At 42.6% G+C, this 17,367-nt stretch overlaps 1 protein-coding gene across 2 annotated transcripts; it reads right to left on the bottom strand.

The window, feature by feature from the left end:
- Positions 1 to 4,183: 4,183 nt before the first annotated feature.
- Positions 4,184 to 15,562, bottom strand: LOC130928995 (uncharacterized). Of its 2 annotated transcripts, XM_057855834.1 has the most exons (9): positions 15,519 to 15,562; positions 15,070 to 15,183; positions 7,636 to 7,819; positions 6,439 to 7,207; positions 6,258 to 6,350; positions 5,501 to 5,566; positions 5,344 to 5,404; positions 4,615 to 4,665; positions 4,184 to 4,486 (listed from the first exon to the last, which is right to left on the bottom strand). In XM_057855834.1, coding segments are annotated over exons 4-8 (957 nt in total). In that variant the 5' UTR covers positions 7,175 to 7,207; positions 7,636 to 7,819; positions 15,070 to 15,183; positions 15,519 to 15,562; the 3' UTR covers positions 4,184 to 4,486; positions 4,615 to 4,664. The 2 variants fall into 2 exon arrangements, with proteins under 2 accessions (XP_057711817.1, XP_057711815.1); XM_057855832.1 differs by lacking the exons at positions 7,636 to 7,819; positions 15,070 to 15,183; positions 15,519 to 15,562 and having other exon boundaries at positions 6,439 to 7,449.
- Between the last annotated feature and the right edge of the window lie 1,805 nt (positions 15,563 to 17,367).

Raw genomic sequence — 17,367 nt, 5'->3', positions numbered from 1 at the left:
AAACGTCTCTGATCCTGTGGTCTAATATGGGTTTCTTGTAAAAAAGAAATATCTGAAAACAGAGACTTTAAGTGTGCAAAAACTTTAGCCCTCTTAATATGGTTACCCAGACCTCTCACATTCCAGCTAACCATATTGACCCCTTTTTCTTACTTATTAGCCATTGTCATCAAAAATGATGGTTCCTATTCTTTGGTAAATAGTCCAAATCAGTACTCCAGGTGAACACAAAAAACAAACATACACATACACAAAAAAAAACAAAAAAACAAAATCCCTCCCACCACCATACCCTACCTTCCAAAACAAAGCAGGGCAAAAAAAGAACCCAAACAAACATCTGTCTAAGGGGTACTTCTAACAGTACTTAGCAATAATTAAACCACTAAGCTGTTAAAACACAATTAACTACTTCCTAAAGTGAACTCCTCCGAACAAGGTAAGAATATATATCAATAAAATAAAACACCTAGCATATAAGGCAAAAATATAAGGAACCAATATGGCTTTGAAATGAGCAAAGAGGATACATCCAACTCCTCAAAGACAGGACGTGTTCTGTTTAACTCGAAAATGAAATCCTTACAAGATATTACCTGATATGATCATTCACATGACCAGAGAAACGCGCAGTGTCCAAGGACCCAATGTGGAAAACATAAGATCATCAGTGTCCAGCACCAAAGTTCTCTTCAATCTTCCTGGTTGGTCTCCAAGTTGTCTACGAAGATCTTCGCCTCCTCGGGTGTGTTGAACGTGGTTGTCACATTGCCATGGGTAACCCGAAGACGCGCAGGGTAGATGAAGCCAGTGCGATGACCCGCAGCCTTCAATTTCTTCCTCGTGTCCTCGAAAAGTTGACGCCGTCTCACGATCTCAACAGGGAAATCAGGGAAAATGTGAATTTGATGTCCCTTGTATATCAAAGGAAAGTGTTCCATTGCCAGCCGCATAATGAGCTCCTTGACGCGGTGGCTGTGGATCCTCGCGATCAAAATGCGGGGCTTGTTAGCAGACTTAGCTGGCCGGCTACCTAGCCTGTGAGCCCGATCCACTTCAACAGGCTTTGGAAAGTGCTCTTGACCAAAAAGCGAGTGCATCAACTTAGATACAAAGTCGACTGGATTCCCGGATTCAGCATTTTCTGGCAGGTTCACGATTTTGATGTTCTGTCGTCTGGAACGAGCCTCCAAGTCGGTGACTTTTTCCTGCAAGGCCTTGTTAGCTTCCTCCAGCCGCGCAGTCTGTTGGTCCATCTTAGCCAGCCTGCAGTCGTAATCACTGGTTGCTTCTTCCACCGCAGACAGCCGCCCTTCGTGATCTTTCAAAATGGCCTGGTTTTCCTCCAGAGCCGACTGCAAAGCATTGAATCTCTCGTCCATTTTCCGGCTCATTTCCCCGATAGCAGCGAGCACGGCCGCGATATCGGCAGAGGGCCCAACAGCTAACCCGGGTAGCATAGCGCTCCCGTGCGCTTCATCGACTTCTTCCGTGGGTTTTTTAGTTGGACACGGTTTCTTCGGTGACATTTCCACTTAAGGTCAACAGCCAAACTCTTAATCACGTTAAACATTAAATGCCTTTACATTTAGGGTGTTTTAAGCATGTAGAACTCAGATTGTCGGAGGAGCACACTACTAACACGTCTACTCACGCATGCGCCGAACCCCCCTCCCGAGTCGTCTGGGTTTTAATGGCGATTTGGTGATTGTTCAAGATAGCTTTTTAAACATTATAGCGGGTTAACAGCATACGGAAGTTAGCATTGTATGATATCAGCATTAAACATTTGGGTCACCTGGGTTTTAATGGAGTTTCGTGATTGAAATCATACAGAAATTAACCATATCTACAAATGGCTAGTGACCCATTATATTTTGAGAAAGTAAAGTCCTATATATAAAAAAATTAAATTTTCAAAAAAAGCTTAACTGCTAGTCATTCTTTTCAAGCGTGTATGTATAAAAGTATTTGGAAGTCCTTCTTCAAAGTTGTCTTTCTGTGCATGTGCTTTACAGTTGGTGAACAATATGGAGAAGAGGTTCCAGGAGATATTCAATTTTATGTCTAGGGGTGAATTCTAATGGTTATTGTAAATCTCAGAAATGTGCTTTAAGAAAATATGTCCAGAAGTTCAAACTGAAGTTTGGGTAGGCAAAATATTTGTGGTGTTGTTATTTTTTTATTATCTCTCTCTCCCTCTCTCTCTATATATATTTATATATATATATATATATATAAGAAATATAAGAAATTTTCACTAGATGACTTGAATAGCTATTTGGAAAGACTTTGGATGACTCACAATGACCACTGTACAGTGATCCCTCGTTTTTCGCGGTTAATGGGGACCAGAACCCACCGCGATAAGTGAAAAACCGCGAAGTTGCGCACCCTGCCCCCCAAATTTTTATTTTTTTGTGTGTGTGCTCAATGTATTTATTCAGATTTAGCATTGGAAAGAGATACAAATAAGGCATGTTTTTTTCTCACTTTTTCCCCAGAGTATGATTTTAAAAAATGTGTATATATATATATATATGTATATATATATTATATACATATATATATTAATAAATGGTTTTAAGCACTTAAAATGTAATAATTATGATCGGTTTTATACATAATTGTCCAACCAAATAATTTTTGAACAAGAATAAAGTACTGTAGTAGAAAAATGCTTGGCTTTATTAAATACTTCTGTTTATCTACCTTAGCTGTGACTCTTGGTGGACATGTAGAAATGACAAACTCCTCATGATCACTTCTGGCATTTAATTTATATGTCTCAAACGTCTACCCCCCCCCCCCCCCCCCCACACACACACACACACACACACACCCCTACGGGTTTTTGTTACTTGGTGGGGTCCATAATTTTTACCTGACATGGAGAGTCCAGGTGGGACCCACCCTTTCTGAATGGTTTAAAAATCTGGTTTTAATTGCTAAATTCATAAGATTGTTTTCTCCAGGTAAAAATCACTTCAAAATATGGATACACTCAACATAAATATTTTTCCTGAAATTTGGATCGCAATGGGGACCGTCACCATGGGGACCGGCCACGGAAAGTCTATTACACTTTGTAATAACACTTTCGACATAAACACTTTTTCCTGAAATTTTGATCACCATGGTGACCGGCTGCAGAAAGTCTAATACACTATGTAACAAAATTTTTGCAACCGTTTTTCCCTGCATGACATAGTAACATCTACTTACATAAGCATTAAACCATTCACAAGGCAAATTGGTGTTCAACAGACTGCAACTTCATATTCAGTATATTTGTATATACAGTAAACTCATATTAGAAAATGTGAACCTGAATAAGAAATGTCAGCCCACCACATTACAGTATACTTTGTTCAGTGGGATGGTTGACATACACCTTCTGCAGACATCTGATCAGTGGTAGTTTGGTGGCAGGTTTCTTTTGACTTTTGATTTCATTGATTTCAGCAACACTAAAACAATATAACTTGTATATTATAACAAAGAGAAAAATGCAAACAGGAATAGATGATCTTTGTGGAATATTCACAGCACACCTTAATCACGTGAAAACCAGGAGAACAAGAAAAAATGTTTCACTGTAAAAACTAAAAAGAGCAGAGGAGGAAGGCGATTGTGTCAATGAGTCAAAATAGTATTTGAATTTGCAAACATTTACACGAGTGAGGTACCACCGTATTGATACCGTTGATGTGGTGATAGTTACCCCAGTGCAAATGGCAGTGAGTTGAGCAGCGGTACAGGCTCACTATTAAAAAGACCAGTCAAGTCTTTAAGTGTGGTGACCAACTATGGAGTCAAACAGCTTAAATCGCTTCAGAAACACTGTTTTATATATATATATATTATATAACTTGTATAAACAGATTAATAATATTTTTACATTGACCTTTTACCAGATATAATGGTCTAAAGTTCAAGGCAACAGAGATGTCAAAGATCAGATTAGGTATAGTTATACAATACTGCTGTTAGTGAGTGGGAAAAAAAGTCTGTAGACCGAACAAATTAATTATATTTTCCATGTAACATTTATTTAAAACATTTTCATACAGCCCAATATTAGGAACCTATGCTGAAAATATTGTGACAGGGATGATAAAGAAAACATAGAGTACTATGAATGCTAATTCTAAACGATTAGAACTTTAAATTTGTACACCACCAAAAATAATAATAATAATAATGCACAGTCGCATTAATTAGAACAAACACTAATGAATTTTAACTCCTTACTTAACTACTTACTTATTCTCCTCTTACTCTCCCGCTGACTGCCAGTTATTGGATTTTAACATATAACTTAACTGTGGTCAAACTCCCGAGTCTTCAGGGCCTCTGGTGACGCAGAAATGCAGGCTTCACAGGCAGTCTTACCAGGTCCTGTCCCCGTTTGTATGACGTCCTTTAACATTTTTTCCACTGCACGAATGTCAGTGACAGTCCCACATCCTTTTCTTTGTGGTTTCTGAAGAAAAAAAAAAAGATTTTAATGAAATTGTAAATTGTAGATAATGTTCTCAGAGTCCAGATAATGTTCAATCTCAGTTACAGTTTGTTTTGACAGTTTAATCAATTAAAAACATAATTGCATACCTCTTTTCCATGACTCTTGAGTCTCCACTTTCCTTCTTTTAATGGAGGATTCTGGTTTAAAAAAATAATAATAATAATAATATGGCAGCTGACCTAAATGAAATGAAATTAATCTAGAGCAGTGGTTCTAGAATGAGGGTACGCATAACCCTGACGGTACTTGAAAGAACTCCAGGGGTACGCGAGACTTTAAATAAAACATGGAAAAATCCTTTACAAATAATTACTAAATGTTTCAGGAAAATATTCATATAAACAATATTAGGTTTACCGGTAATATGCTATTTAATATCATTATTTTAAAATTTGGGGTTTATGTTGAAGATAGGATTTTATTTGGATTTACACCCACAAGTTGCAACTCACCCAAAACTTGATAAGAGTTGCCTGAAGCCAGCGCATCTGCAGCGCCAGCTTAAGATGAAACATGGATGTCACATTGGTAAGCAGCCTGACTCTTTGAATCCAAATCATCTCAAGATATGATGTGGAAGGCCAAAAGTTGTCAAATTTATTTTCATTTATGAAATTTGATAGACATTTAAGGTGAACATTTTTTTTTTTTTTTCTGCCAATATTCAATAATTAAACAAATTTTGTCACGCGCAGTGCGGCTATTTTCTGCTGTTGGCGCAGCCATTTATTAGGGGCAGATTGATCTCAGCTGCTCATTATATTCTGCACAGAACCTATACATTTTTGAGCGAACATTTGGAAAGTCACTCCTACCAAACTTTCCTTGTGTATGAGTGTTCCATTAAATGCCAAATCCAGAATCGGTCAAGGTCTCCTTTGGTCGTTTAGCAGTTGAGGAAACAAGAATAAGTCACAATTACTACAGATCATCATAAAACCATTAATAGAAACGGTAGTATGGATACTTTACCTGTGGGTGAAAATCCATCACTGGACTTATCATTTGTTGACCGTTTGCTTTGGGTTGTTAAAAATCCTTTAAAAAAAAAAAAAAAGACAAAATTATTAAACTGTTAATGTTAATTTACACTAACTACATGTTACCAAATGGTCAGTCTACTCAATATATAATCAGTGTGAGAAATCATGTGAGTGCCTGAAGCCATCAAAAATGTCTATTGTTCATACTGTTTTATAAATGTATATTACCGGTATACGTTTTGTATGATAGGCATACTGTACAGCGGCATACTTAAAATGGGCTGTGGTTGAAATCTTTCATCTCAACTTTACAATGATACGGTTACATTGAGAACCCCAATTTATATATTTATGCCAGGGGTCTCCAAACCGGTCCTCAAGGGCCACTGTGGGTCCTGGTTTTTGTTCCAACCGATCGAGTACCGACAGTTTAACCAATGAAGTTTCTGCTAAAACAAGCAGCACCTGACTGCAATCAACTGATTACACTTGTAAGACACCAGATTGGTGCATAGGTGTTGTCTTGTTTTGTTGGAATGAAATCCTGCGCCCACTGCGGCCCGATGTGGAATAGTTTGGAGACCACTGATTTACACGTTTGAATATAAGCTTATCTTTTTCAAAAAAATAGGATAAGAGCCATGGGCAGAGTAAACACTAATGAATATAGGCATGACCAAAAGAATTGGAAAAAATGCCAAGGGTTAGGTTGGACCTGAAGTATTAAGGTAAAGGTAAAAGCTCACCAAGCACAGGGGTGCAAAAAGACAAATCATTCTCTGCTTCTCTCTCCGAGCCTGATGCATCATCATTTTCCACTGTTAACTCATCAACTTCCTCTGGAAATACAGGAACAACAAAATTAAAGAAATATACCAATGACATATACAGGTACAAATCAGAATATCCTGAAAAGTTTACTTGTACCTCTGCAATTACTGGCCAACTTGGACCAGATTTTCGTATTCGGGTTTTCTTGGAGATTATTCTGATATTGCTCACTGTAATTGTCTAGGTGCATGTCTATCTTTTGTACATCATCAGTAAATGGGAGGATCTCTGGTGTGTTCCATTTCAACTCTAAAAGAGTTTGTAGCTCACACGAGGACACACAGGCATCCCACCTTTCATACAGAACACGGGTCTTCTTCACGTTCTCAATAAATTCTTCATTGTCAGACTCTTCCATCTGTGCTTCACATTGAAGAATATCTGCTATTTTCAGCAGACGATGCCTTAATTTACGAGCAAGGGATGGAATTTTGTAGGTGTTTGTGTCTTCATCAAAACCAGTCGTTTCCCTTACCGCTTTCATTACTAAGTTGAAGTTGGAAGGTTTATAGAAGTCCTCGATTCGATTCAATTTTCCATCTTTGCGTGAGTGCTGAAGTAGTCTTCCCATTTCACGCATTTTTTGTCTGATGTACTTATGCTTAGTCTTGTCATGGCCAAGTTTACAATACAAATGTTCACCAAGTCTAATTATGCTTTTCTCTGCTTTGATGACTTTGGCGACTTCATCCTGGTGCATATTGGCTATCAACTCCCAAATCTTTCTGCTTACACCTTCAGGGACAGGCTGCGCAAAGGCACTTAGGGACTGGATTCGGCTTTTACCAGGCTTTTGTGTGATGCATTTTTGTGAAAGTTGGCACTTAGACATGTGCCTCCATGATGATTTCCTTTTCAAGAAAGCCTGGCAATTGACACAATGCATGTAATCGCTTGCTTTTCCTGGTTCCGGAGCTCGTTGTTTTGGGACTAGTGTTCCACAACCAGATTTTAGAACTGCAGTATTATGGGCACGATCGCCTTTGAATCTAATTAGATCCAATTGGACTTTGCGGGACTTTGAGTTTACAGGGGCACTCATTGCTTTGGATACGGCCAATTCATCATTGTGTTTACGCACCAAGTGTCTTGCCATTTTTAGGCATGGCATAGAGCAGTACAAGCAACAATGTGTTTTGCTGTAAAGTCTACCACCATCTTTTTTTTTTTTTTCAAATTTCATTACTGCCACATCCTTTATTACTGCTACATTCTCTGGGTTCTTCTGAGAGTCTTCAGTGCCTTTAATTTCTGCTGTCCTAATTGAGGTTCTGGAGCATATCTTTTTCCTACCACAGTTGTTCGATTTCTTCCTTTTTGTCTTTGTTGCTACTTTTGTGGTATCAAAGTCCCATTCTTCCGAACTGCTTTCATCCGCTGAGAGCTTCCATGGTATGTACTCATTGCCACCAGGTTCAGAGTAACTTTCTTCAGCTTCATTCAAATTTAATATTTCTTCCAAGTTTTCTTTGGTAGGCTGGGAAAAAAATGTAAACATTTGGTTAATTATGTACAAATGAAGACAATCAGAAGTGAAAAATCCTAAACTGTAGGACAGGACTAACTTCTTACAGAAATACAATTTAGGTACTGTGTAGTAACAAAATGATATAGAATTCTATTTGGAGCTGCTGCGATTGATTGTGACCCAAAAAATTGTCTACTCATTTTTTGCAACTCCTAACTTATTGGCTGCCATTGACAATGATAAACGTCCAATCTATTTTTACTGGAATGGGCTGGAAGCGATCGAATAATCACAATTTTTTTTTTACTTCAATGGACAGACAGAAAAATACCTAATCATGTTCATACGTCATGGTGCTTGACTAAAAGAGATTTGACTGGTAATTGAATCTCAAATTTGTTTTTGATTTACTTTAATAAACAAAAAATTGAGTGTTCAGAAATGTTTTTGTGAATTAATAACTAAAGCTAACAATTAATGGTTATATTTGTCAAAAAAAAAAAAAAAAATCATCATTAGACAAATTATCTAATAAAGGGGTCTGCAAAATGTGGCTTTTTTATACTTCTGCTGTGGCTTCGTGACTTTGGAAGTTAAATCTTTCAGTGCCATTGATGATCCAATCGTGTGTCGTCCAATCATCCTTTCGCTGTGAATTGAAATTAGTTTATCACAAGTAGATGTTCAATCGATGTGAAGTGGGAGGGGGGGGGTGTTCATTTGCTGTCCCACTTCAAATCAATTGGACGTCTATCGCCGTCAATGGCAACTAATGAGATAACTATTATTTTTATTTAAATTTAAATTAGACTGTTAGTTTTTCAAACGTAATTCTAAATTTGAAGATGATGAACAGAGACAACAGATGTGATCCAGAATATGCCCATTTGAGCGGGTGGGAAAGTTGATAAACTGCTGTAATCCAAAACCTATGGGCAAGGTATGAAGTCTTTGGTGGAGTCGTTATTAGTATTGTCCGTCAGGGCAGAGCAGCCAAACAATGGCGTACCGCAAGCAACACGTCACTTCCGCTCATTAATATTCATGACATTAGCTGCTGTTGCTAAGTAGGGACAAGCCACCGTTTGTCCCTAATAGGAAATTAATGGAAATAGTGTACGAAGGAGATGTTTACAGAGCTAAACCTACCAATTCTCTCCGAAAATTATGTGCCTGGTGCCAAATTCACTGGCAAAGATGTGGAAGAACATAAAAATGTTGACTTAAAAGAGATGGCTTGAGTGTCGAAGGCTGAAAAAGTAAAAAAAAAAAAACGAGCCGACCTAAGCATAGCTTTAGCTTTTTTATCGACGCGACTGACAATGACATTCTCCTGTTTCAACAAGCTATCCTTTACCATCAGCCCTGTCTTTCTTATATATCCTCTGGTTGTCCTACGTCTCTTACCGTTCTTGGGGGTAATTTAGTTAGCTTTGTGTAGCGATCGCAAATGCTACTCAGTGACAGCCAACAAACACTTTTAATTTTTTCATTGATAACACATCTTAATTCTATAATTTATTTACACTTACCCCTTACTAAAGTTGTTTTATATATATATATAACAGAAACGGTAACAGTGGCAGTCAGATACCATTGTAATTCTTTTCAGGTCATTCATTGTCAGACAGAAGCAGTACGCCACTACGTTACGCTAAAATAATAAGTTAAAAATATAAAAATGGCTTACCTCTTTGTCCTCTGAAAGACCATGCCATCCATCCATCCATCCATTATCATTATCGCTTGTTCCGGGGTCGGGTCGCGGGGGCAGCAGCTTTAACAGGGAAGCCCAGACTTCCCTCTCCCAGCCACTTCAACCAGCTCCTCCGGCGGGATCCCAAGGCGTTTCTAGGCCAGCCGAGAGACATAGTCTCTCCAGCGTGTCCTGCGTCGTCCCCGGGGCCTCCCGCCGGTGGGACATGCCCGGAACACCTCTCCAGGGAGGCGTCCGGGAGGCATCCGAACCAGATGCCCGAGCCACCTCAGCTGGCTCCTCTCTACGCGAAGGAGTAGCGGCTCGACGCCGAGTCCCTCCCGGATGACTGAGCTTCTCACCCTATCTCTAAGGGAGAGCCTGGACACCCTGCGGAGGAAACTCATTTCGGCCGCATGTATCCGGGATCTTGTTCTTTCGGTCACGACCCAAAGCTCGTGACCATAGGTGAGGGTAGGAACGTAGATCGACTGGTAAATCGAGAGCTTTGCCTTTCGGCTCAGCTCCTTCTTCACCACTACGGACCGGTGCAGAGTCCGCATTACTGCAGACGCCGCACCGATTCGCCTGTCGATCTCCCGCTCCCTCCTACCGTCACTCGTGAACAAGACCCCAAGATACTTGAACTCCTCCACTTGGGGCAGGATCTCATCCCCGACCCGGAGAGGGCACTCCACCCTTTTCCGACTGAGGACCATGGTCTCGGATTTGGAGGTGCTGATCTTCATCCCAACCGCTTCACACTCAGCTGCGAACCGCTCCAGTGAGAGTTGGAGGTCACAGCTTGATGAAGCCAACAGCACTAAATCATCTGCAAAAAGCAGAGATTCAATGCTGAGGTCACCAAACCGGACCCCCTCAACGCTTCGGCTGCGCCTAGAAATTCTGTCCATAAAAATTATGAACAAAATCGGTGACAAAGGGCAGCCTTGGCGGAGTCCAACCCTCACTGGGAACGAATTCGACTTACTGCCGGCAATGCGGACCAGACTCTGACACCGGTCGTACAGGGACCGAACAGCCCTTACCAAGGGGCTCGGTACCCCGTACTCCCGGAGCACCCTCCACAGGATTCCCCTAGGCACACGGTCGAACGCCTTCTCCAAATCCACAAAACACATGTAGACTGGTTGGGCGAACTCCCATGCACCCTCGAGGACCCTGCTGAGGGTGTAGATCTGGTCCACTGTTCCACGGCCGGGACGAAAACCACACTGCTCCTCCTGAATCCGAGATTCGACTTCCCGACGGACCCTCCTCTCCAGCACCCCTGAATAGACTTTACCGGGGAGGCTGAGGAGTGTGATTCCTCTATAATTGGAACACACCCTCCGGTCCCCCTTTTTAAAAAGGGGGACCACCCCCCCGGTCTGCCAATCCAGAGGCACTGTCCCCGATGTCCACGCGATGTTGTAGAGGCGTGCCAGCCATGACAGCCCTACGACATCCAGAGCCTTTAGGAACTCCGGGCGGATCTCATCCACCCCCGGGGCCTTGCCACCGAGGAGCTTGCCAACCGCCTCAGTGACTTCAACCCCAGAGATCGAAGAGCCCACCTCAGAGTCCCCAGACTCTGCTTCCTCAAAGGAAGGCGTGTCGGTGGAATTGAGGAGGGCTTCGAAGTATTCTCCCCATCGACTCACGACGTCCCGAGTCGAGGTCAGCAGTACACCATCTTCACTATACACAGTGTTAATGGTGCACTGCTTTCCTCTCCTCAGACGCCGGATGGTGGACCAGAATTTCCTCGAAGCCGTCCGGAAGTCGTTTTCCATGGCCTCACCGAACTCCTCCCATGTCCGAGTTTTTGCCTCGGCGACTGCCGAGGCCGCAGTCCGCTTGGCCAGCCGGTACCTGTCAGCTGCCTCCGGAGTCCCACAGGCCAAAAAGGCCCGATAGGCCTCCTTCTTCAGCTTGACGGCATCCCTTACCGCTGGTATCCACCAGCGGGTTCGGGGATTGCCGCCACGACAGGCACCAACCACCTTACGGCCACAGCTCTGATCGGCCGCCTCAACAATGGAGGTGCGGAACATGGCCCACTCGGACTCAATGTCCCCCACCTCCCCCGGGACAAGGGAGAAGTTCTGCCGGAGGTGGGTGTTGAAACTCTTTCTGACAGGGGATTCTGCCAGACGTTCCCAGCAGACCCTCACAATACGTTTGGGCCTGCCAGGTCTGGCCAGCATCTTCCCCCGCCATCGGAGCCAACACACCACCAGGTGGTGATCAGTTGACAGCTCCGCCCCTCTCTTCACCCGAGTGTCCAAAACATGCGGCCGCAAGTCCGATGACACGATTACGAAGTCGATCATCGAACTGCGGCCTAGGGTGTCCTGGTGCCAAGTGCACATATGGACACCCCTATGTTTGAACATGGTGTTCGTTATAGACAAACCGTGACGAGCACAGAAGTCCAATAACAGAACACCACTCGGGTTCTGATCGGGGGGGCCGTTCCTCCCAATCACGCCTCTCCAGGTCTCACTGTCATTGCCCACGTGAGCGTTGAAGTCCCCCAGTAGAACGAGGGAGTCCCCAGAGGGGGCGCTCTCTAGCACACCCTCCAAGGACTCCAAAAAGGGTGGGTATTCTGAACTGCTGTTCGGTGCATAAGCGCAAACAACAGTTAGAACCCGTCCCCCCACCCGAAGGCGGAGGGAGGCTACCCTCTCGTCCACCGGGGTAAACCCCAACGTACATGCGCCAAGCCAGGGGGCAATAAGTATGCCCACACCTGCCCGGCGCCTCTCACCATGGGCAACTCCAGAGTGGAAGAGAGTCCAACCCCTCTCGAGAGGATTGGTACCAGAACCCAAGCTGTGTGTGGAGGAGAGTCCGACTATATCTAGTCGGAACTTCTCTGCCTAACACACCAGCTCAGGCTCCTTCCCTGCCAGAGAGGTGACATTCCATGTCCCAAGGGTTAGCTTCAGCAGCTGGGGGTCGGACCGCCAAGGCCCCCGCCTTTGGCTGCCGCCCAACTCCCTACGCACCCGACCCCTTTGGCCCCTCCCACAGGTGGTGAGCCCATGGGAAGGGGAACCCACGTTGCCTTTTCGGGCTGAGCCCGGCCGGGCCCCATGGGGACAGGCCCGGCCACCAGACGCTTGCCTTCGAGCCCCACCTCCAGGCCTGGCTCCAGAGGGAGGCCCCGGTAACCCGCGTCCGGGCAAGGGAAACTGGGGTTCATTAATGTTGCTCATCATAAGGGGTCGTTTTGAGCCATGCTTTGTCTGGCCTCTCACCTAGGACCTGTTTGCCATGGGTGACCCTACCAGGGGCTTGAAGCCCCAGACAACATAGCTCCTAGGATCATTGAGACACGCAAACCCCTCCACCACGATAAGGTGATGACTCATGGGGGGAAGACCATGCCAACCCAACATAATGTTTACTGCATATGAAATGTGAATGGATTCACCGAGCTGGTTTTAAAGTCCGCGCAAGTTGATTCGGTCTTCACATTTTTTCCTCCCGAGTTTTTGGTTTCCGGAAACGTATGAAGAAAACATCCTTCATGTGTCGTAATGTCTAGAGTCGTTTCTACAAGTTCCAAAAAAGCAATGCGTGATCTCCATGTTCGTTTTTGAAAGATTACCGGCGAAAAGTAGCACAAATTACGTTGTGTCTGTGCGAGGGCGGGTCTATAATGTCCCACTTCGGCTTTACTTCCGCTTTACGATGCTACGTCACGGTCTAAAAATAGCCTGCATGCGGTACGCCATTGATGGGGCTGCCGAGTTGAGGCAAAGTTTCAAGAGCTCAGCAGCTAATTATTGGAGCAGGCATGTTGAGAGGTTGGTTTGGAAGAGCAGGACAACCCAGAAGAATAGCGACCGAACAGCCAAAGAACAGAAGCAGCCAGGTTGAGGTGCGAAAGCCGCAGCATTATAGGCAGGAAAAAAAAAAAGACAAATGTGGAAAAAATCTGATGATGTGCTGCTAGTGTAAAATACCCAGAGAGCAGCAACAATTGAGCAGAATGATCATCACAAAAGTAAATATGTGAGTTAGAAATGCAATGAGATATCCGGGGAGCAGTGGCAGTCACTCACGCCAGTGTTCACTCAAACCGGAGACTATGCTGCTCTCCGACAATCCAAGGCTCTTTGAGTATCTAACGTCTCATACACATGGTCTAATCGTTACAATAGTCGATAGATTAAGCGGGAGAAAAATAATAGTTTCGGACAGCCCTAGTTCTTTTAGCCAAGTTTATAAAAGATGGCCTTACCATTTAAGTGAATGAGTGTAGTGTGATGCGCCCTGGTAGAATTATGCCAGCTTACATAAACACTGTCGGTCATATACAAAGGTGGGGCAGCAACATCAGGCTGGGGTGCTAGAGGCATGTTTCCAATTTCCTTCTTCAGTAATTCCCAAAGACTCCATTATATTCTCCTGGGGGGGACATAAGATACTAGAGGTGTGCATCGGCACTGCCCTCACGATTCGATTCGATTACGATTCGGAGGTCCACGATTCGATTCGATTCGATTAAGAGGGCCACGATTCGATTCGGTTCGATTCGGCAATGCATCACGAATCATTAAAGCCTGGGATGCATTAAAATGCTAAAGCAACGCATATTTTTCGTGAATCATGAGGCAACACAAGCGGTCAGACATTAAACACCTTTTTATAGGCTCTTGTGTCATTCCTGGTTGTAGTCAAATGAAAATAGTAATATATATATAAAAATAATAAAAAAAACTGCACAGCATTTAATTAGTGCTTTGAATGAGACCAGGGCTTTCTTTTTTTTTTTTACACACCGCATAAGTTTGGTCAAGTTTCCCACCAACCTCATAGAAGCCAACATGTCTCCATATGCCTGCTTTCAATGTCTTTGGTGCATCAATAATCTTTCGCGCTCCCTCTTTCTGCGCTTCAGCCATTGTTATTATGTCTTTTCTCTCTGCTTTCTCGATTGGCACTGCGCAATTACGCATGTCTGTGACGTTACTCCCAAGTGAGGAAGCAGATTTAAGTTCCTCGTCCCCCCTGCATTGCTTGTACAGTAGCTCCCTCTACAGGTAAACATGAGAATAATAATACAAATGGGGAAACCAAATCCATTGCATCACCGGAACATTTTTGAACGGACTTATATATTTTAATATGTGCTGAATCGATTCGGCTTGTTGCCCGCATCGAATCGCATTGTCCATGGCCCGCATCGGGATGCATCGCCGCATCGATTATTGTTGACACCAGTATAAGATACCCACATAAATTATGATACACTGCATGTTAAATAATCGGAGAAAAGTTACTTAACTCCTGTTCCCTTGCTAACACTATGCCCCTCTAAATAAAGTTACATTCTACCAGGAACCTATTAATCCAAACCAGCGTCTGTCTAAGGTGTTGCACAGTTTATTTTTAATACAGACTCTGTTCACAGCAAACCACCACTGTTTAGTTCTTTCAACCCAGATACAGTAAGTGCAAGGAATGATGGATGGCATTTTAACAACAACAAAAAAAACAAAAAAAAACAAAAATCCACTGGCTAACTCTAATCGTGATAACTTACAAAAAGATTGTTGCTCATATCCAAAGGTGGCACAGGTACTTTGTCAGGCTGGGGTGCTAGAGTGATGTCTCCAATGCCTTCTTCAGTCATTCCCAAAGACTCCATTATATTTTCCTGGGGGGGAGCGCAAGATAACCACATAAATTTTGATACACTCCATGTTAAATATTGGGGGGAAAGTTACTTAACTTCTGTTCCTTTGCTATCACTATGCTCCTCAAAATAAAATTATATTCTACCAGGAACCTGTTAATCCAAACCACCATCTGTCAGATTTAAGTTGTTGCACATTTTATTATCAATGCAGACTCTGTTTTAAGCAAACCGCTTCTGGTATAGTTCTCTTTTAACCCAGATACTGCAAATGCAAGGACTGATGGATGTCACTTGATTAAAAAAAAAATTTTGTAATAATAATAATAATAACAACAATAATCACGCTAACTTACTAAATCACTGTCGGTCATATACAAAGGTAGCAGAGCTACTTCATCAAGCTGGTGGGGCACCATCATGGTGTTTCCAATGTCTCCATCAATGATTCCTACAGACTCAATTATTTTCTCCTGTTGGGAAAAAACATAGGTGTTTCCAATGGCATCATGGGCCCCCGGCACTGTCCCCATATTCATTTCCTGTAGTGGAAAAGAAAGCACTCACATAACTACAGTATATATGTTACAAATAGATACAACATTAATTTTGAAACCTTTAAAATGAATATTGTCTTTAAAAAACAAAAAATATATATACATCAGGGGTCGCGTTAACCGGATATTTTCCGTCGTTGACCGGTTTTTTAAAACGGTGACGGAAAAAACTGACGTCCGTCCGTCATTTTGACAGGTTGCAATTCACACCCCAGACCACAGGGTGGCGAGTTAGCATATTAATTAGCTATTGTCTCTCTTAATGCATGACGTCGTTGGCTCTTCTGTCAGAATATTGTAGCGTCACCGGGGTCTGGCGGCGGCACCGTGATTGACACATCAACGCGAGGTTCTTATTGGTGCACCCGGTGTGCCAGCGCATCATCCAATTGATGGACAAGATTGCCGCCCAATCACATGACGCCACAACTCCGCCCCCCTGACTGGAGCCGCCATATTGTGTGTCAGCTGTTCATGTTTACACATTACCGCTACGTACATGCCTCCTATTACGGCGTGTTTTTCTGCTCGTTAATATTAATAATCAAAATGGTGAAGGCGTGTGTGGCGGTTGGTTGCTGTAACAGAAAAGATAGACGGAGAGACTTGAAGTTCTACCGTATTCTGAGAGACCCGGGAGGATGAGAGCGAGATGGACTGCTGTAATTTGACAAGAAATCTGGGCACCAAACGATCACCACAGACTATGTAGTAGTCATTTTATATCTGGTAAGATGCATTTAATATATATTTAGAAGATTTTGAGCTGACAACCACAATTAAGATCATTGTGTGACGTTGGTGATTGGGGTCTATATCGTTGGCTCTTTTTCTTTGGGGGCGGAGTTGTTGGCGGTAAGCAGAGTAAAAAGGGAGAAAAATACCACGACTACCGTGTCTAATTTTTCGCCGCCAAGCAAGCGTTACAATATTAATTAAAAATGAATGAAAACTAAATACTATTGAATATGTCATCATTATCATTTTAAAAATTTAAGTGACCGGTAAAAATAGACTATGACCGGATTTTTATGACCCTGTCAGTCAAAATGACAGACAACGAAAATGTCTAGCGCAACCTCTGATATACATAATAGACCAATGCTACATTACAGCAACAATGTAACGTGTGATCAGTGTAAACTTGGATAAATTGTTCAATATCAGGCCAGTCTGATGTCAAATTTCAATCACTAAAATTAAAATGACCTCCAATTTGTTGATCTCAAATTAAAGTAGAATAAAATTGGTTTGTTAGATATACTTTCCCATTACGTTTGTATCTCAGAACATTTTTTTAAAAAACTTTTTGTGAGTCTTCCTCTCATTGTGAGCGGGGGAGGGGAAGTCAAATGGTGTTTTGGATAGTCTGGATGGGGACAAAAAATATCAGGAAAAGTTTGTTTCATTTCACTCAATGTCTAAACATATATCTTCACAGCTGCTTGAGTGTATAAATATAGGTGTAAAGCCTTAAGGCATGCAAAAAAAAATAGTAACACCAAAAAACAATGCACTGAATGCAGGTAGCGTCTGCAGGACTGCAACTTTGTTAAATTCACAGTAGCAACCTAGCTTGGTGACAACTGACTATGTGGTGCATAAAGCATATTACAAGATATATCAGTCTATATGAGTATTTCTGTTT

This window comes from Corythoichthys intestinalis, chromosome 13, assembly GCF_030265065.1.
Source record: "Corythoichthys intestinalis isolate RoL2023-P3 chromosome 13, ASM3026506v1, whole genome shotgun sequence".
Classification (NCBI taxonomy): domain Eukaryota; kingdom Metazoa; phylum Chordata; class Actinopteri; order Syngnathiformes; family Syngnathidae; genus Corythoichthys; species Corythoichthys intestinalis.
Note: the sequence above shows the minus strand (reverse complement) of the source record. Positions and strands in the feature narration are given on the sequence as shown.

Excerpts from the sequence above, each read along its gene's own strand:
- LOC130928995 (XM_057855832.1), bottom strand. The coding sequence starts at position 7,438 with ATGGCAAGACACTTGGTGCGTAAACACAATGATGAATTGGCCGTATCC. Across the intron at positions 5,567-6,257 it reads TTTTTGCACCCCTGTGCTTG|GATTTTTAACAACCCAAAGC; the intron begins GTGAGCTTTTAC and ends TTTTTTTTAAAG. Across the intron at positions 5,405-5,500 it reads TGATGGATTTTCACCCACAG|GAGACCTTGACCGATTCTGG; the intron begins GTAAAGTATCCA and ends AAACGACCAAAG.